Source organism: Amblyomma americanum, chromosome 3 (genome assembly GCF_052857255.1).
Source record: "Amblyomma americanum isolate KBUSLIRL-KWMA chromosome 3, ASM5285725v1, whole genome shotgun sequence".
NCBI classification, from domain to species: domain Eukaryota; kingdom Metazoa; phylum Arthropoda; class Arachnida; order Ixodida; family Ixodidae; genus Amblyomma; species Amblyomma americanum.
In genome coordinates, this window is record NC_135499.1 from 7,040,106 (window position 1) to 7,060,185 (window position 20,080).

A 20,080-nucleotide genomic window follows, 5' to 3' on the forward strand; every position below is an offset into this window, starting at 1 on the left:
TTGTTGCTAGCTGGCGTTATTGTTTCTGTAGCAATAAATGCCTGTTTGTGTCAGCCAATGTGTCGTTCCCTTGTTCCCCCAGAGCAAGGCCCGCCGTGGTCGGCGAGCGCTCGGTAGCGTACGCGATCACGGGGTGGGGTCAGGGCGGCTTTGAACCGTGTCAGCCGCGATTGAGTGGGGAGAACGTACTTATCTCCCCATTCAAACCCCACACCTGGCGCCCAACGTGGGGCCTGCTCTTGGAACATTGGACGACTGTCGGTTCGGTTCAAGGAACGCTCTTTGTCTGGACTTGACAAGTGCTAGGCCTAGAGTGAATTTTGATCGCTAGGACCTGCGGCATGCTTTCTTGAGTGCGAGGTGTATTGCGCTGCAGCATGTTTGAACTTTTCGACATGCTCAGCACATTTTTTTCCCTGGAGTTTCTTCGCGAGAATCACTTGGTCCGCATCAAGGGAGCGCGAGGCCTAGCGCCCGCGGAGTTGCTGAGCCCGAAGCGAGTGTGTACGGAAGCCGCGTGGGTGGTCCGAGTTTCTGTATATATTTTCTCTACTGTCTCTTTTTCGACTCTGGGAGTCGCGGCTCCGGGAGCCGGGTGGCCTGGGGCCACGGGTGCCGCTACGAGCTCGCTGGTATTGCAGCTCGGCACCGCGCGCTCCGACACCGTCCGATACGGTGGGCGCCGACCGCTCAGAAGCTGCTTTGTGCCGTGAGCGGGGTAGGACCACCCCACAAAGCTGACGTCTCCTCGCGGCTGCGCGCACATAACCCGTTTCGGGTCTTTGTTGTGGTCACAGTCGTTGTCGGAGTGGTAGTTAGGCCTGAGGCTTTCAGATCTGCCTGCACCACGTTAAAAGAGACGCGACCACCGGACAGTGTCGTTGAGAGGGGGCGCACTTCGCTGCCTGCCCGTTTTTTTTTTGTTTGTAACCTCCCACGAACTGAGCAGTCTCGTTCAACTCAAGGAAGGGCTTTGTTCACTCGAACTTTGCGTTTGCACAGCCGCCGACACGTTTTGCTAGCGAGTTAGGCATTGTGCCACGAGGCCCTTGCGGATGCCGTTTCCCCTTCCGTGACCTACGTTAAAGGCACGCCGAGAGCGTTTCGGCAATTTTGCAGATCCGATGGAGCCACCCAGGCTTGCTGACCGGTGCACATCGTCTCGCTGTCACCTGCTGCGACGGAGCGGCCTGTACCCTGTTCGCCGCATCCATCCGGGGCAGCTGTGGCGAGACCAGTCAGCAGTCACCTCCGGCTGCTGCTGCCCTGGCGACTACTGCAGGATCCTGGCCTGCAGTTTTCTCACCGGCCTTCGATTCGCGGGCCTGCGGACACGGTATTCCGCGGGCCATACGAGTCGTCCCAGCGGAGACCTTCACACCGCCTTCGGAATACCGCGGAAGTCTGCGTGGACGCTGTCGACGTGACCTCCGCTGCAAGACGTGCCTCAAGGACATGAAGACCAGGAGACTCATCCACAGCATGTACCTTCAGGCGCGTGGGTCTATTTAAGGTTGGGGGGATGTGGGGACCTGCCCTGCAGCCCCCTGAGTTTGCTTTCCCGCGAGGCACCGTGCAGCGGCGGTCTCAACTCGAGGCTGAGCGCATTCCCTTGTGAGTTACATTAACTGGCAAGAGAGGGCGCCAGCATCGCTGCGCGGAGACTGCCAAAGCCCGCGCGCGGGAGAGGGAGGCTTGGGCTGGGATCATCGGCGCGAGCGGACGCGTCGATCGCGGCTCCGCTCTTCGCCGGCGGGGCAAAGAAGCGAAGGGGAGACAGGCTCCCGTACTCGTCCCGTCCGGCCTGCGGAGGATATATCCCTTGCCCTAGCGCGGGCGAACATTCGCTCGGAACCTTGCTGGTGAGTCGGACGACCTTGATTCATTAGCGTACCTTGTTGCTAGCTGGCGTTATTGTTTCTGTAGCAATAAATGCCTGTTTGTGTGAGCCAATGTGTCGTTCCTTTGTTCCCCCAGAGCAAGGCCCGCCGTGGTCGGCGAGCGCTCAGTAGCGTACGCGATCACGGGGTGGGGTCCGGGCGGCTTTGAACCGTGTCAGCCGCGATTGAGTGGGGAGAACGTACTTATCTCCCCATTCAAACCCCACAAGGAACACAACTATGTCATCATACTTTTGCTCATCAAACTTGCTTATGGCGAGTTTCGTAGTTCTAGATGTCATGACTTTAAACCATTTGAACACCACTTCAAAAAACCAAGCAGTTGTGAGTGCATCCCTTGGCAAGTCACCTCGATCCACTAAAAAGCGCAAAGCAGCTGCAGTGTCATGGTTAAATAACGAAAACGCCAATCCCACCTTCATTTTTTCGAAATGGCCTGGGTCCAAACAAGCTGGCTTAAGGTGTGGGGCGATGTTTAGCTGATGCTTTGAGTCAAGCTCTACTAGTTGCTTTACATGCTCCAGGTGCACTTCGTTGGATGGCAACTGGCTCTTTCGGACAATATTTTCTGGCAACAAAAAGGACTGCCCACGAGTCAGATGATTCCGCAAATTCTTAAGCAAATGTGCAGTGTCTGCCATGAAATACAAACTCCGTTTGGGGTCACAAGGGTGTTCACAAGGCACTCTCCGTCTAGAATGCTTGCCAACAACAATCCTGAACTGCTTCCAGAAGCCTTGGTTGCCGCCTCCCATATCACTAACAACACCATCGACAATTATTCCAATTTGCTCAAAAGCACGAACGATATCAAAAATAATACTTTCGACACTAGCACTGCAAAAGGAATTTCCCGAAAAGTGGTACGCTATTGTTTGCTTCCACCGGGTGGTCACGCCTCCCAGCATAAAAACAAGTGCGCGCGTAGCCATCGCGTCCGGTGGAAGCGACCCATCACTCAAAGGAACAGTGGGCTTTCCGATCACAGTGCCTGTCGTCTGGTCAAAAGCAAGGCCAGGTGTGATCTGTATTTCATCGATCATCAGGAATGCGTGGCGCTCATGATTCTGCATGCTGTCCACCTGAAAGAAATTACGAGACACACCGGAAAGAAGTTTGGTTATTCGTGATTGAAAACCGTCAAAAATAAGCCGCTGCGGAGGTGTTTGTGGGAAAAGCGTATAAATTTTAGCGCGCGCCCCCGAGCATTTGACCACTTGGTCTCAATACACACTTCCTACCACTGAAAACAGCCTGAGATTTTAAATTTCCCTTCCATATGACAACCTACTAATTTTCGAAAACATCATTATTAGCATTATGCTTCCACTGTCATCACCAAAAGCACATGGAAAAAACTAGTCAGTCGTGGTTCGTGAACATACCTTGGCTGGAAGTGCACGGAGGATGTCATGAAGTATTCCGGGCGAGAGCTTGAACCCCTCAAGATGCCTCTGAAGGGTTCTCTGCCGGCAGTGGTGCACCTATTTCCCTGACAACATTGTAGCCTCTTGACCCGCTGGAAAGCCGTATTTTTAGGCCTTTTACAATAGTTGCCTCTGTCCACCGTGTTCCCTTCATGGTCTTCTGTTCCATAGAACTCAGCTGGTCAGGGGCAAGGAACCGCTTCAATCGATTCTTCTGTTGCGGCCTTCTCCTTCAACATTTAGTTTTTTTTTTTGTCGTCGTGAGAGGAACATCTGCCGTTTTGTGCTTTGTAGCCTTGCTTTCAGGTCCCTGATCTCGGTCTGAAGACCGATGATGGTTTGTTCATTAACGAGACAGTTAGAGCATCACCCTGCTGGAGAAATGGGGAACAGCAGTATTTAGAAAAAATGTCCTGGGGAACGTGAATACAAACAAATTACCTTCTGTTTGATAGCTCGTATCTTGGTCATTGGAAGATGGGACACTGCACGAGGAAGAAATATCTTGAGCGTACAGAGTACAGCCGCCACCTATGAAAGACGAACATTGAAAGTGATGGCAATTTAAAACAACTGTTGCTTAAAAGTAAAATATTTAGTACCGCCGTCCTTTACCTGGCTGACAGCTGGTTTGTACGACTACGTTGGCTGCCGCAAAGAATAGAAACGCAACAATTGAATGCATTAATTCGAAGAAAGTAGGTGACAGAGAAGCAGAACTCACGGTTTGAGCTCCATACGGTTGCTGGTTGGAAATGGTCCACCTGAGGTCCACGGAATGCACTGTCCAACGGCACACAATCTGTAGGCCACATGCAGGGCATACGCCATGAAACAAGGCACAGCCCGCACATAGAAGTGTGGCGAACTCACCATCGGCGTGTTCAGCTTGTGAGCAATGCACTGCGAAACCGGAAAAGGCTCTATTTGGCTCGGGGTCTTCGCTTAGTCCACCTGTCGTAGAGAGCGAGTAAGAGTAAGAAAAAAATGTTCTGCTTCGAAACTGAAATATGTGGTTCATTTGACCCTTACAATCATGACCGCAGTTCTGCGTGTAGACAGTAGCAGCTGCAAGAAATTGAGACGTGAGAATGCGGACTGACATCGTCTTATGGCGCCAGGGGCAGTACTCACATGAGTTACATGGAAAGTTAGACGGCTCCTGGCCAAGCTGAGGTTCACAGGGCACGCTTGACAAAATCTGCGGCGGCATTCCATCTGCATGCCCCACAAAAGTTGCGCGTCAATGAGCGCGAGACATTAAGCTATGGCGTCCGTTCACACGAAGTATGTACCTGCATGCAAGTATAATACACACAGCTGGAGCTCTGTGGAACTGCCCACAGGTCCTGGTCCAGGCGAGGTGCGCACGGTGGGCTTAGTGATGGAATTTCATCTGAAAACCAGAGCGAAATAGGCTCGCCATAATACGACGCATATCTAGCATTTCAGAGTGCCAGAGCATAGCAGAACTCACCATCAGCATGTTCTCCCGTTGCAAGACCTGCTGCGGGGCCGGACTTAATTGGAGCTTGTTCGGTACTTTTGCTCATGACTCCACCTGGCAAAGGTGGACAGTCGCAGAGAAGAGAGCGGATGTCTGCTACTCCGAACTGAAGTTCTTAGCCTTTTGTGCTAAGGTTCCCCAACGAGAACAGTAGTGCTGAGAGCAGAGTTCATGATTTACACGCGAGTTACCACGGTATTACATATCACACCGTTTAGCAATAATGACTATATGACACGAAAGCTAACAATGCTGGGGCACACAACTTTTTTTTTCTGCTGGCAATTCTGCTTCAAAGCACATTGTTAGCATTATATATTTTTAGATGAGGAATAAATAACTAAACCACGATCATCTTACGCTTAGTTGGAGGCTTCCTGGGTGTGCGCCGCTTTCGATGCACAAAAAGGCTTGGTACTGCATCTGGCCTTAATTTCTTAATACCGTAATTCATAAGGACTTGGCTCTCAAACTGGTCTTCGGTGAAGTGGTCCTAAGACGAATAAAGTAAGATTTTTTATGACACAACCTTGCGAGGAACAATACAAAGCACGAAAAATATATAGAGAGCATGAGCTTTCATAACTTAAACATGCACAAGTGTTGACACGTCAGCAGACCCCACAGAAGGCCACAAGAGCTTTGCCGAAGTCGGACGTTGGAAATCGTCAATATCAGCGCGCACCCCTGCGTTGGTGATTCATTTGACACCACCTATCCCATTGCAAAGTCCCACGCAGCGTGATTTTTGCACGAATTCGCGCCAGCGACGACGGCCTTGAACCAAAAATGTCTACAATTATGTTTAACGGAGGTCCTCACTTGCATTCTCAATTATTATCCACGCAGATATCGAGTATTCGAGCGATAGCTGCGTTACTGTGCCTAGGCATAGTAATGCCCGATTTTGGTATGAACCCTGCCTGACAAATACGTTCAGCAATGCGCGCAACATGGAAGCTAGACCTGAATAGCGAGCAGCATGAACAGCGGGGTCTTCAACAGCGATAACCACCTCTTTTGCGTCGAGTTCGTGAGCGACGGAGCCCAACTGCAACAAAAAAAATACGCCCATTGATGCGCCCAACATGAGAGATAGACCTGCACCGCGAGCAGTATGAACAGCGTAGGCTCAAACAGCGAGAACCGCCCTTTTACTATCGAATTCGGGAGCGAAGGATTCCACCTGTAACGACACAAATACGGCAAGCAATGCACGCAACATCAAAGCTAGACCTATATTGCGAGCAGCATGTACAGCGGGTATCAAACAGCGAGAACCGGCTCTTTAGTATGGGGTTCGTAAGCGAAGGAGTTCAACTGCGACAAAAATTCCTGCAGCAGTGCGCAAGATGGAAGCTAGACCTCCAACGCGAGCCACGTAAACATGGGGGCTCAAACAATATGAAGCGTAACTTCCGAGTCGAGCCTGCGAACGAGTCTGACTGCAACCACGTCGACACGCCACGTAATGCGCGCAACATCAAAGCTGCACCAGCAGAATCTAGCAGAACTGGCACGGTGGGCATAAGACAACAAGAAGCACAGCTTTCGTGGCCTACGAGCGAACGAATCCAAATACAACTATGCCAAACCGCATTTACTGCGAAAAAAGGCTGCAGTCGCTCGCGCTTCGCACCAAATCACCCGAAAAAAAAAAAAAGCACGACTGACAACTGAAGAACGGCCACTCACCTCACAAAGTCGCGGATCCAGCACATTGTCGAAGTGTGCCCGGCCGATCCTGTGCAGCCAAACCTTTCGGCGAGCCGCGTTGCGTTTTCCGGACGGAATTGGCAATTTTTTTTTTCCACTGCCTCCTCGGTTGTTGCATCCATACGCGCAACAGAAGCTCGGCATCGCCGCAACGCGAAAAAAAAAATGGAAAAACACTTCCTGCCAAAACTGCCACACACAAAGAAAACGAGGCGCAGCTCCTGCCCCGGGAATGGCGCCGGCATCTGCTGCGGAGAAAAAAAGCGCGCGCTAACACGTGACCACAGCGCCTCGGCCAATGAGAGGCTCGATTATCCCTCGGCGCGCTAGGAGAGGAGGGAAGCCGGAAAGTTCAAAGCTTTGCGCTACTTTTGTTTCATTGAGGGGTTTTAGGAGCGGTGTGGCAGTGGCGACCCCACCGAGGTGCGGAGGGAGGCGGAAACAGACCCCTTTGCGAAGGCCGTAAGAAGAAAAGAGCGCGCGCTCCCATCGAGACCGGCCGTGGTTAAGCGCGCCGTTCGGGAGGTTTGCCAGGGAGGGCACTACGCCGCCCCCGCTTCTTTTCGCGCCTCGCGGAGACGCCGCCGTGAAGACTTTCTTACAACGAAGAGACCTCCTCTCCACAGCACTGGTGACGGCGCGGTTTCGAGTCGTCGCTGCGAGGAGGTTCCAAGAAGTTGGAAAATTTCGCTTCGACGCACCCCTCACTCGCACAGTCGCTTGCATGTGAACCAGCCCTTATCGCCCGGCCACCGCGTGTGACTTGTCCGCCGCGGGCCGTGAGCGAGGAGCCACGCGAGGTGAGCGGAACGTTCTTCCCCCACCATTTTGTAAGCGTTCTCCCCTTTTGTGCTTTTCACCCCCGTACACGTGGAGAACACTCCCTCGTTGCGGCGGCTGCTTTGTTGCTGCTGCTTGGATTGCTCAGGAGCAACAAACGCTCATCCGAGTAGAATGCTCGTGTTTCTCCCCTCTGGCCCGAACCCGCCGTGATGGCCACTTACCGCACCGCGGGTTGGTGGTCACAGGTCTTACTGCTAGGGCTGGCGCGCTGGTGCTAGGGAGCGACTATCGCTTCTAGTCATTTGAGCGTCATTACAAGAATAACCCCCATACAGATTGTCAAATTAAGTGACGACTATGCAAACCAGGCCTCGTCAGTGCTTTCGAGAAGGAAAATTTGTTATTTAAACAGCCTTACTTTTTGTCGCAGATTTGGATTTTTTCTCTTGTTTTTCAATACATTTATTAGCTTCAAGCGTCGCAATAAATCGCTATTGTTCCTTGTTAGCTTTCCACCTATTGTCTTCTCTTTGTCTGCGATTTAATCTTTTACGCTGCAGTATCCGAGACTGAAGCCGAGTAATAAGCACGACTTCTAGTCCTGCTTTAGTGTATTTCTATCGGTTCTTGTTATTTCCTTGCTGGCCGTCGCTTTCTCTCCATCACTCTTCGTAATTCTGAAAGCTGTTCGGTAAATCCGTCTAAGTACTTTACCTGCGGAAAAATCCTCCCTGGAAGGGGCCAAGGATGCATTGTCCCTGGCATTCCACTGAGTGCCCCTCCCCCCAAGCTGACACCAGACAAAGCATGCACCAGCCAGCTCGTTGTTCACTAGACCGAAAGGGCATGGAAAACGCATCTCCTGGACTGGAATGCTTTATGAGGAAGCGTCAGGAAACGAGCTTCCGTGAAAGCAACCAGCCCATTAAAGACTCATCTCCATGTATGCATTCTATATGATTTTGATTTTGACCAAAAAAAAAATGATGGGAGGAGACAGCAGCGCTGTTCTGTACTCTATCATGTTGGAGCCGGTGGCAGTTGTAGTAGTATGTGGTTTATTATAAAGGAAGGCATCTGCCATCGATACTGAAGAACCTGAGCTGGGGCAGCGGAAATAAAGGATAGCAGGCAGAATGGAGAAATTAAATGAAAGTGGGGGACAGGAGGAGAGGATAGGGGTGAGAGGTAATATACACAAAAACTATATGCACAATAATAAGTATGTACAGGTTGCGCGCGTCATTAGTTAATGATGAAATAGGAACCAGTGGGAAGAAATAGAAATCGGAGAAGGAGGACCCGACCCGGCAGAAAGAATTTCAAGCCGTGAAGGAAAAGTTTTCGGAGTGGGGGGGGGAGGAGCTGAAAGCGCAACTTCAACCGCGAAGAAAAGTTCGGGGAACCTGAAAGAGCCTCAAGCCATGAAGAAAAGAGTCACCGAGAGCCCGGCGATCCTCCGAGTGTTATAAACCAGACCCTTCTTCCGACGCGTACGCGAGCGCCCGTGCGCTGGCGCCGATATCTATCATGGACTGATATCCGCACCTCGCAGAGGTTTGCTGGCGTCTTCTGCAGTGCGCATGAGCAAAGCGGTTCTGGCGTACGCCTAGAACGCCGACGCTCGGCGCGTACGAGCAGGAAGCACACATGGAGTTGGCACTTGAGTTTCCCCAACCAGCCGCCTCAACATACGACGCCGAGCACTCAGCGCAGGAGATTTTGTGTACCACGCTTTGGGCCTTTTCTTCAGGATGCCGGTCTGTAGCGAGGGGAGGGGGGGGGGGGGGGGCGAGGTGGCGATGGCGGTTGTTGTCTTGTGTGTTGCACATACATGTCTATCTCAATCTGCCTGTCTCAATACATCGCAAAATCAAAACATCTAAAGAGCTGCGCTCAAAATTCGCATTACGTAGTAGCGTAATAATCAATGTTTTTAAGTTTCGTTTTTCAGGTTGAATTAATTCTGAATATTTAACGTGCGTAATAAACACACACCAAAAATCTTCAGAGATTCTCTCGGGAAAAGAAGCGCGTTCATTACGCGAGTGAATGCGGCAAATGGTTTATTGTAAACTTAAGAGCACATACCACTCAAGACGAATGCAGCCTACCCTTAAACAAACGACGTTTTCTTTCAGCAACACAGTGATAAGAAAATGTCGCGCGGGAATATTGAATGAACTTTACATCCTTACAATGTCGTTTTAAGATTAGTTTGTTTTTCTTTTGCTTCGGGCTAGAATAACTTAACAAACAAGCGCAAACAACGGTTCGCGGATTTGTTTGACAACTACGTAAAAAATCCAAGAAACAAGGGTGGTCCCAGGGTGGTCCCCGGACACTGCGGACTCGATGGAAATGAGACCGCCGACGCCGAAGCAAGGAGCGCCTTCAGCAGTGGCCTGCGTACAGCTGTACCATTTTCTATAGTGGACACAACTTGTCTCATTTCGGAATTGATGAGGAGGGCGACGGCTAGGTACTGGGCCCTGGCAGACACCCGCCACATCCGCCTTAAACGGCTAGATCCGACGATGACCTTTTCAGTTCCTCGCGGAATACCTCGCCCTATTGCATGCGTTATCCGTAGACTACGTTTAAATGTGGCATTCACGCGCAAATACTTGCACTTAATAGGACAAGCGGACTCCCCGGAATGTGCCACATGTGGCGTGCTAGAGACTATAGAACATGTTTTAGTGGCGTGTCCAGCGTATGCACGTTAAAGACTCATACTCGCATCTGCTCTGAAGCCTATGGACACATCGCTCCTGTCTGAGGATTTGATCCTCGGCGCTTGGCCAGATAGTTTAGAACTGTAAAGGCAACGCGAGCGCTCTCACGCTTTTTGAGCGACACGGACCTTGTCTCGCGTTTGTGATGTCAGAATGTGTGCCTTGTTTTTTTTTAATTTTTTTTCCTTTTTTTTATAGTAGTTTTTTATCTGCCTCCTCCCATCATCATCGTCCCCCATCGTGACCTTTTTTTATCTCCTCTTCCCGTCCCCCAGAGCAGAGTAGCAGGCCAGATATTTATTTTTCAGGCCAACCTCTCTGCCTTTCTTATCAACAAAACCCTCTCTCTCTCTCCAAGAAACAATCCTACTCATGCTCTGTGCAGGTTGTTGGGAGAGCAGTGGTGGTGGTTTCTATGTACAGGTGGGATTACCCTTACTGTGGTCAGTGGGCAAATGCTCCATCTGAGCCCCTTAATTTAAACAATGTATTTCTACCACTGTCCCGAAAAGACAGTGTTCTCGAAAAACTTTAAGTGTCTTCCTCACTGTTGGCCGCTCAGTTCGTGAATGCTAAGGGTACACGATGAGAGCGACGGCGTCCAACAAAACATTCACTCTGCTCAGATTGCACAGGAGTGTCTCACTACCATCACAAAACAAAAAAAAACCTGAAGTGCGCCGCTATTCGTGGTCACACGAGTTCATGTTAGATGCGCTATGTTCCGGATACGAAGTAGTTTATTTATCTACACAATACTGCAGACCTTCTGCTTAGGCCCAAGCAGGAAGGGCACAAAGATATAATATAAAAGTGCAATCAGACAGTAATAAAAGCATTCGCGACAGATAAAATTGAAGAACATCATTATACAGTAAATAACATACATCATCAAAGGCCTTCAGAAAGTCAACAGCGGATATCACACTCTCAGGGAGATTATTACAGTCAGTAACCGTCCTCGAAAAAAAAAGAGAATTTAGAACCGTTAGTTTTAGTGAAATATAGCGCTAAACTATAATCATGGTGATGAGTTCCACGCGTTTCTGAAAACTGTACATAGCATTACGCCGATAAAAGAGGTGGTTCATTGATCCGCCGCAAAGACAGGCGACAGCAATTACAGAACCAAGACGGCACCTTGCAACTCCCCAATTAATTGTTGATATTAGCCTTTTGGGCGTTTCCATTGCGTTCGCCCAAAATATTCTTCTACAAGCATCCGATATCCCTGCTTTCAGTTTCCTTGATTGTTTATTTCATTTTATAAGCTTTAATTTGGCTTCTAATCACGAGTTTAAATCCTGGAGTTCACTAAGGTGGCACTTTGGCCTAGTTGCAATGCAGCGAAAAGATACGGCGCTGGTGAGACATGGCACACTGTATCACTGCGTCCTGTTTCTCCTGGGATGTATCTCTTCTCTGGCTTACAACTCGTCAAAAAGAACCACGCGTTTTCAATCCACACAGCGTGCCCCTCGAACGAACTCAACAAGCCCTTCAACCATCTTGTCATTTCTGTCCCCTCCTTCTCTTCTCACTGGGAGCCTTTCTCAAAATCCTACTACTCAACATGCAATATTCGGGGGCACAGAAGGCTTCGCGCCGCACTGATAGTTTTCTTTCGCCCACAAAAGCTAGTTTTCTTTCGCCCACAAAAGCCCTTCCTGCTCCCCCCTCCTCCCACAGTGTGGAAGTTAATCCGAATAATGGTTAACCGCCCAACCCAACCCCGCCGCGGCGTGCCCTCCCGTCTGCCTGCGTGCGGCTATGCGAGGCAGGAAAGGGGAAAAGAGAAAGGAGGAGTTCAGGGTCATGCGGCCCGTGGTGGCAGTTTGCCGAACTAAATGGCCATGTCCCGGAAAACTAGGCTTGTAAGCGGCGTCAAGCACGAGCTTTTAGAGCCTGGACGAAGACTGTGGACCAGACCATCGAGTTCCTGTGGGCTTCTGTACGTCCCCGCCACCCGAAAAAGAATCGGGCGGCCAGCCAGGACGTCCTTCTGCTGGGAGGTGCCCAGATTGGGCTGCAGCACAGGGATTTGCTGAAGCTTGGCCCCAAGTACTGCTTGGAACCAGTTTTGTCTCCGCCAGAAAAGGTGGCTCTGGTGAAGAACATTACCCGCCCCGTTACCGAGGAAGACCGTCACCGCTGTATGGCGGAGTGCGTCGACGCATTGACGAAAACTGTACGTAGGCCATGGAACTCTAAGAACCTGCGACCTTTGGCTACGTTCTTCAGTGAGAATGCTTTGCGCCTTATGGTGTCGGATAAGGAAGGTTTTTTCGTTGTGCTCCCCGAGGCATCATACTCGCAGGAAGCCAGAGCGGCAATTGATAAAAACTTTAAACAGGTTAAGGTGAAGTGTGAACGAGTAAGGGACCGTGCAGTCGAAACGCTAACGCAGTGTAACCTCATATCGCTTGCTTCCAGTGTAAATAAAGCTCCAGCTTCACCGATTTCCTCAACAAGAACTGGGCAGCAGAGACCGTTCCCGAAGATTGGAAGCATGCAGAGGTGGTTATGATTCCAAAACCGGGTAAAAAGCTACAAATCGAAAACCTAAGACCCATCTCCCTCACATCGTGCCTCGGCAAGCTGTACGCGAGAGTGGTAACATTAAGGCTACAACAATACATGGAGGATCACGAACTCTATCCCCACAGTATGTTCGGATTCAGGGCGAAGCTGTCGACCGAAGACGTACTTCTACAAATCAAAGAAGCTGTTCTAAGTAACGTCCCTAGGGACGGAGAGAACGTAATAATGGCACTGGATATCAAAGGAGCTTTTGACAACGTAAGCCACGAAGCCATCCTGACAGGCCTGGACGATCTGAACTGCGGCAGGAGGGTCTTCGGTTACGTCAAAGCTTTCCTCTCAGAGAGAACAGCGACGATAGGGCTGGGAGAACTCCGCTCGGAGAAGTTCCACACCCCTAACAAGGGAACTCCCCAGGGCTCGGTCATCTCACCTACGCTTTTTAACGTGGCAATGATCAGCCTTGCAAAACAACTTAAAGAAGTCGAAGGAATACACCATGCCATGTATGCCGACGACATCACCATCTGGACAAATACGGGCTCACTAAAAGAAAAGATAGAAAAACTACAGGAGGCCGCGACCTGCGTAGAGAACTACGTAAAAGCGAGAGGGCTAGCATGCTCCACCGAAAAATCAGAACAGGTCAGAGTCTGGCGAGGGAAATAAAACCTCACAGTCCCGAACAGCGACGAGCTTAGGCTCAACGTCTACCTAGAGGGAAAACCCATACCAGAGAAAACACATAAGAATCTTGGGCATGTGGATACAATCAAACCAACGGTGTACACATGCACTTGCTCTACTCAAAGCTTCCACCCTACAAGTTGCCCGCATGATCACGCGCGTCTCCCATAAACGCTCGGGCATGCGAGAAGAAGACACGCTAAAGCTGGTCAGGAGCCTGGTGATCAGCCGAGTCGCCTACAGTCTTCCATACTACAACCCAATCAAAAGCGAAATCCAACAGATTGATGCGATTATACGCAAATCATACAAAACAGCACTCCATCTACCGCAATGCACATCCACAGAGTAGCTTTTAGCACTAGGACTTCATAACAACTTTGAAGAATGAGAGAGGCACAACACGTCGCCCAGTTGCAGAGACTACAGCAGACTCCGTCTGGCAGGGAGCTTCTGTGGAAGTTGGGATGCAACGAACAAATACAAGAAATCCAGCGAACCGCGACTATCCCGGACGGCATACGAGGCACAATTAGAGTGACCCCCATCCCCAAGAACATGGACCCCAACCTACACGAAGAATGCAGAAAGGCGAGAGCCGAGTACATCCAAAAATCACTAGCCCGCCAGACAACAACGGTGTATGTGGACGCAGCCACATACCCCAGAAGGACGGGACAAAACAACCCCAACGCGGTAGCGGCTGTGGTAAACTCGGACATGCGGGAAATCGTCAGCGCGTCGCTACGGGACTGCACGGTAGTCGAGGCTGAAGAAGTGGCCGTCGCTCTAGCGGCAGCGGAGGGCTACCGGACTAAGCGATCCCTAACAATACTAACCTAGTCTCAAACAGCATGCTGAAAGTTCATGTTAGGCAGAATAGGTCACAAAGCGGTCCGCATACTCCGCTCTGGGGACCGACCCAAACAAAGCACAGAAGAAGAACCAATAAAACATAGGATGGTATGGACGCCGGGACACGCGGGAGTGGAAGGCAACCAAGCGGTCGACAGGGTAGCTCGAGGGTACACTTTCTACCGAGCTCCCTCCACAAGCGACCTCGAGGAAGCCGAACCTGTCCCTAGAGATTACTCGGCAATCTTAAACCACTACAACGGCTGCAGGAAACGGTACCCCCCACCACATAAATCTCTCTCCAGTGAAGACGCCGTCGCCTGGAGGCTGCTACAGACGGGCTCATACCCGAATCTAAATACACTCAACAAAATACAACCCACACAATACACAGACAAATGCCCATGGTGCCATGAAACACCCACGCTCTATCACATAACGTGGGCCTGCCAGAAAATAGAGGTGGCACCAAAAATACCAAACCCGAGTGCGGAGCAATGGGAAGGAATGCTCTCCAGCGACCGTCAGGACGTCCAATTTGGGCTAGCACAGCTGGCAGCGGCATCCAGCGGAGCCCTGGACTAGGGGCAGACGACCATTGCTAAGACGGACGACACACCTGACTCCGCCAAATTGCTCACCTACTCTCTAGAGCTCAATAAACGTTTTCCTTCCTTCCTTCCTTCCTTCCTTCCTTCCTTCCTTCCTTCCTTCCTTCCTTCCTTCCTTCCTTCCTTCCTTCCTTCCTTCCTTCCTCCTTCCTTCCTTCCTTCCTTCCTTCCTTCCTTCCTTCCTTCCTTCCTTCCTTCCAGCTTCAAGTCTGGACGTGTTTTTTTGCCGCGAAAACGCGGCAACCACAAACCGAGTATCCCCTTTCGCCCAGTTGTGCCCAAGCGCCACACTTGGCAACACACAGTATCCGGTTATCTGCAAAAGAACCTCAGCGCCTTAGCAGTAGTCGACCCCTATGCAGTTCCTGACTCACAGGCGGTCGTCCAGTACCTCCAAGATAGTAACCCAGGAACCTGTTTTGAATTTGAACCTGTTTTGGATTTATTATTGATGTTGAAGATTTGTATTATGCCCTACCTCACGACAAGCTCTTGACCACCGTGAAGGAATGCATCACACTAAAGAAAGATGAAGTAGCATTTACTGGTCGCAGCGGTATCACAGTAGAAGTCTTTTTAGAACTGCTTTCCTGTTAGCGGTGTTCAACGTTTTTGGAATGGCGCGGGACAATGTTCTTGCAAAAACAGGGTGCGTGTATCGGTTCTCGTGTAGCCCCGATACTCAGTAGTATTTTTCTATCAAAAGTAGACGTCGCGATCAGTGAATATCTTGACGGTCTTGCTTTTAAGATCTGGAGATATGTAGATTACTTTCTGGTACTAGTAAATAAGGGAGGTCACGCAAGGCGTGCGGTTGATGTGTTGAAAGTTTTTTAAAGAGAAAGACATAGGTCTAAATTTCACATTCGAAATGCCGGAAAAAGATCAGCTTCAGTTCCTAGATTTAAGATTGATATTCAAGGAGTTCCGCACTTGTTGGGTAAATAAACCACGCTCCAAAAAACCGATACTGAATTTTCGTTCAGGGCACACGAAACTGCTAAAAAACGGCATAGCCCTCTCCTGCCTAAGGTCTTCTCTAGAAAAATCTTGTGTGCACTCCGTAGCAGACGGTGTTTCCTCGCAGGTGCAACGACTGACCACGGCAGGTTTTCTTGCTCTCTTTTATAACCCGTACATGCGAAAAACTAATTGGCAATTGCAGAGGTCTCCGAACCACGAACTGAGGTGAAAAACGGGAGCCAAAAGGAAATCAGTGGTCATTCTCTACGTGCGTCGCATGGCACGCAATCTGAGGAATGTTGCTCGTCGTTTTAGTGTTGACGTGGTCTGTTCAGCACCCCTAAAGCTGCAACGTCTGTGTCCGATGACTGGGACAGATGTCCAAGAATGGAAGAAAAAAATGCACCCCTTTACGTGTTCGGTGCGGCACAGATCAAGATTTGTGGATTGTGTGCGTTCGGTGGTTTGCCAGATTCTTTTCACTTGCCAAAAGGTGTATATCGGACAAACCGGGCGCTGATTAAATATCCGCCTAAAAGAACACGAACAACCATCGTCAGATGTATTTAAACATTGTGTACAGTGGGAAGATAAAAAGAACATCAAGGCGATAATTCAGAAAGCATAGGTACTGTACCGGCACCGGGACCAGCGAACCAGAGAGATAATGGAAGCGTTTTTCATAAAGAAGAAAATTAGCGCGTGCATCAGCCAACCCTCTATCACATTATTTGATGCGGAGATACGATTCCTAGAAAATACCTGATTTGCCATGGGTCAGAGAAAAGGGCGCCCCGCGCTATCTTTTAAGTTGTTGAGTTGTTCCTTTTGTGATTGCCTCATGTTATTGCTGACTTCGCCGTTTTTTTATGTTTCTTTTATATGTGTTTCCTCCTGAATAAAATTTTAGTTGCGTGACAGCGCTTGTGCTGTGCACCTCTTCTTCGTCCGTCGTCTCTTTTCGCGCTGTATTTTTCCTTTCAAATGTACCTTACCCAACTAGCCCAACTTTCCATCCTATAACTTTGAGAAATCCTCTCAGCGTCAAAGTACTAAACCTAGCGTCAAAACTTAAAACCTTCGAAAAATACTCTCACCGTCAAAGTACTGAAAGTATTCGTTTTTACGCAATTATCTTTTGGCCAGTGAAACACATCCAGGAACAATGACTATGCAGAGAAAACTTCGAAACGTTGAAACCTAAAGAAAATAGGGTAGAACGTTGGGCCAGTTGGTGTAGCGACATAATTAAATACTTTGCGCAGAATAACACAGGGCGGGAGAAAGAAACACGCGCGCGCGCGCGCGCACACACACACACACACACACACACACACACACACACACACACACACACACACACACACACACACACACACACACACACACACACACACACACACACACACACACACACGCGCGCGCGCACACACACACGCACACACACACACACACGCACGCACACACACACACACACGCACACACACACGAGCGCTAACTTGCAACTGTATTTTCAGAAATGATACACTGCCTAGAATTAGCACCACGGAAGGCTGCGTGAGTAAGGCTTCGGTGGCCCTTCTCAAAGAACTCGACTTTCTCCGCAATGGATAGCCTGCTTTTGTTGTTAAAATCCGTTAAGTTCTGATAAGATTCTGCATGTGCCTATTCTTGATGCAATTTTTACTGTATCTATGAGCGTGCCCTTTCGTTCCCACACGTGATGTTCTGAATTTTGTACGCTTGCGCCCTCTCTGCTTCTTAAGGCGGTGTATCTTTTCTGAAAATACAGTTGCAAGTTTGCGCTCGTGTGTGTGTGTGTGCGTGTTTCTCCCTCCCGTCCTGGTTTATTCTGCGCGAAGTTTTTAATTATGACCTAACGAAACCTTCGAGAAAAGCCACCTCAGCGCCACTGATTGAAATGGTAGGTTTACTACCGCATGTGCTTCTCGCTTTCTTAATAAAATATGCCTCCACTAATTTTCGCTCAAATTTGTCTTTTCCGCACTTCAAAAAAATTGTTTTGTTTCGTTCCGGACGAGACTCTGAAAGTTTTGCAGTGGTCTACAAGGCAACATCCATGTTAGTTGCGCACGTTCCGCAAGTGCTCACTGGCACGTTCATTGAAACATAGACCGGTTTGCCCTATGTAAACGAGGCAGTAGCTAAGAGGAATCTTATACACAACTTGTGACCTGCATTTGGTGAACTGTTTTTTGATGTTTAATAGGGCAAACCGGTTGTTTCTACAGCTATGAAACTAGCTTAGACCAATGTACTTTTTGTGCATTTGGGTTGCTTTCCTCAGCCTTGGAGAGTTGGGAGGATTATATTTATTCCCAACCGAATAGAACTAGCGCACCTTCCCAATTCTTACCGGCCTATCTGCATTAATTCGTCTTTCGGTAAAGTGCTCGAACGTTTGCTGTATGGTAGGCTGTATTACTTTCTGTTCCAGTATAATCTGCTGCACAGAAATCAGTATGGTTTCACGTATGGCCGTAGTTCTGTTCAGGCTCTCTATCGTTTGCGGGCGTTATTATATACATATCAACAACAATAGCTTCCTGTGCTTCACATTTCTCTGGACTTCAGAGGTGGATTTGATAGTGTTTGGTACCCTTTGATTTCAAAATTTTTAAGAGAACATCTTTGTCCAGGAAATTTATATTCCCTCATGGCTTCTTTCCTATATAACCGATATTTCACCTATCAATCTCCTTCCTGTACTATTTCTGTACCTTCTTCTGTCGGCAGTCCGCAAGGTTCGCCTCTTTCACATTTACTTTGGAGCATTTTAATTATGACCTCTTAAATCTCCCGGTACCCTCACCTACCCGCATTCAGGCATATGCTGATGGCCCCGAGTTGTCGGCATTCGGTTCAAATGCTGTAACATTAATCCGAAATTGCTGTGCAAAGTATCGTGTTCACTTAAACCCTCAAAAGTGTTCTTATGTTTTATTTTTAATGATGTTCCGGCGTTGCGCAAACGTAAGCCAACTAAACGCCTAGACAATTACAGTCTCAAGTTTCAACCCAATATTAAATTTTTAGAAGTTGTTTTTGACTCCCAGCTAAGCTTTATTCCTCATGTTAATCAATTTCAAGTGGAAATTATTTGATCTACGGCCAAGCTACTTAATTGGTTCCATAAGGATGCATATGAAGATGAAAATGTGTGCATTCAAGATAATCTGACTAAAAAACCCGAGCACTTCTCTGGGAGGCAAAGCAATGGGCACGTGACAAGAACTATCGCTTCGTTTGGCAGAGTGGCGGCAAAGTTCTCGTCAGAAAGAAGGAAGGTAACACAGCCATTGCTATTAGGTCTAAAAATCACTTGCTCCCGCTTGCTTAAGTGTGTCTACAAGTGTTGTGACCCATTTATGCATATTACTTGTGACAAACTAAAGTCGCACCTTGGTAATAGGTGTCTCAGAGGTTTAAAGGTTTTTCATTTGAATATAAAGTCTGCCAGAAATAAACATATCAGTATTTAGATTTATTTTTGATATTATTGGCTTTACTTTTGATGTCATTATGCTCTCAGAAACCTGGTATACTAGTGACGACAATGTTTTTTTTTCAATACCTGGATATGATGTGTTCTACCTGAATCGCTCTTTACGCCGAGGTGGCGGTGTTGCCTTGTTAGCGAAAGAAAATCTCAGATGTGTCCTCTTGCCTGATTTTACCTCTTCGAAATGTGAATGCGAAATGTTGACAATAGCAATGTGTAACCATGTCTTTTCTGTCGTGTATCGACCCCCTAATGGTGATCACGCTACATTCTGTGCCTCTGTAGAAAGTCTGTTTCAATACTGCATAACTAATAAGCTTAACTTAATTTGCGGCGGGGACCTTAATATCGACTTTATTTCTAATACTCTTGAGTTAAAAGAAATGATATGGTTATACGAGACATATGGCCTAAATAATGTTAATTCTTCTCCAACTAAAATTAATAGTACGTCTTCGACACTAATAGATTTCTTTCTCCCAGCTCCTCCATCAAAAATTATGCATCTGGAGTCATAGCTTGCGAATTTGGTGATCACTTACCTGTATATGTAGTCATCCCAAATCATCAAAAACAAGCTAGCCTTCCGATTCTTTCAAGAAATGTTTTTATTTATTTATTCATTTATTTCAAAACAATGCAGGCAGCAGTGCTGCCCAGGCAGGAGAAGGTTACAAAAGGTAAGCTTACGAAGAACGCTCAAAGGTAATAATGTTAGTACATTCAACAACCGAAGCAGGCAGGCGATTCCATTTTTCGGTTGTGCGTATGATATAATTGGTTTTGGGGGAAAGGAAATGGCGCAGTATCTGTCTAATATATCGTTGG

General features: G+C 48.6%; 2 protein-coding genes and 1 pseudogene across 2 annotated transcripts in view; 1 reads left to right on the top strand and 2 right to left on the bottom strand.

The window, feature by feature from the left end:
• LOC144126308 (uncharacterized) overlaps nucleotides 1-4,366 on the bottom strand; it is a 33,292-nt pseudogene extending 28,926 nt beyond the window's left edge.
• The window catches only part of LOC144123113 (glycoprotein-N-acetylgalactosamine 3-beta-galactosyltransferase 1-B-like), a 380,861-nt gene that overhangs the window by 274,228 nt on the left and 86,553 nt on the right, over nucleotides 1-20,080 (top strand). The window lies entirely within an intron of this gene.
• Nucleotides 4,507-6,763, bottom strand: LOC144126309 (THAP domain-containing protein 5-like). Its single transcript, XM_077660396.1, has 5 exons — nucleotides 6,531-6,763; nucleotides 5,196-5,328; nucleotides 4,806-4,889; nucleotides 4,673-4,724; nucleotides 4,507-4,546 (listed from the first exon to the last, which is right to left on the bottom strand). The coding sequence occupies exons 1-5, from the start codon at nucleotides 6,693-6,695 to the stop codon at nucleotides 4,507-4,509; spliced, it is 474 nt and encodes a 157-aa protein (XP_077516522.1). The 5' UTR covers nucleotides 6,696-6,763.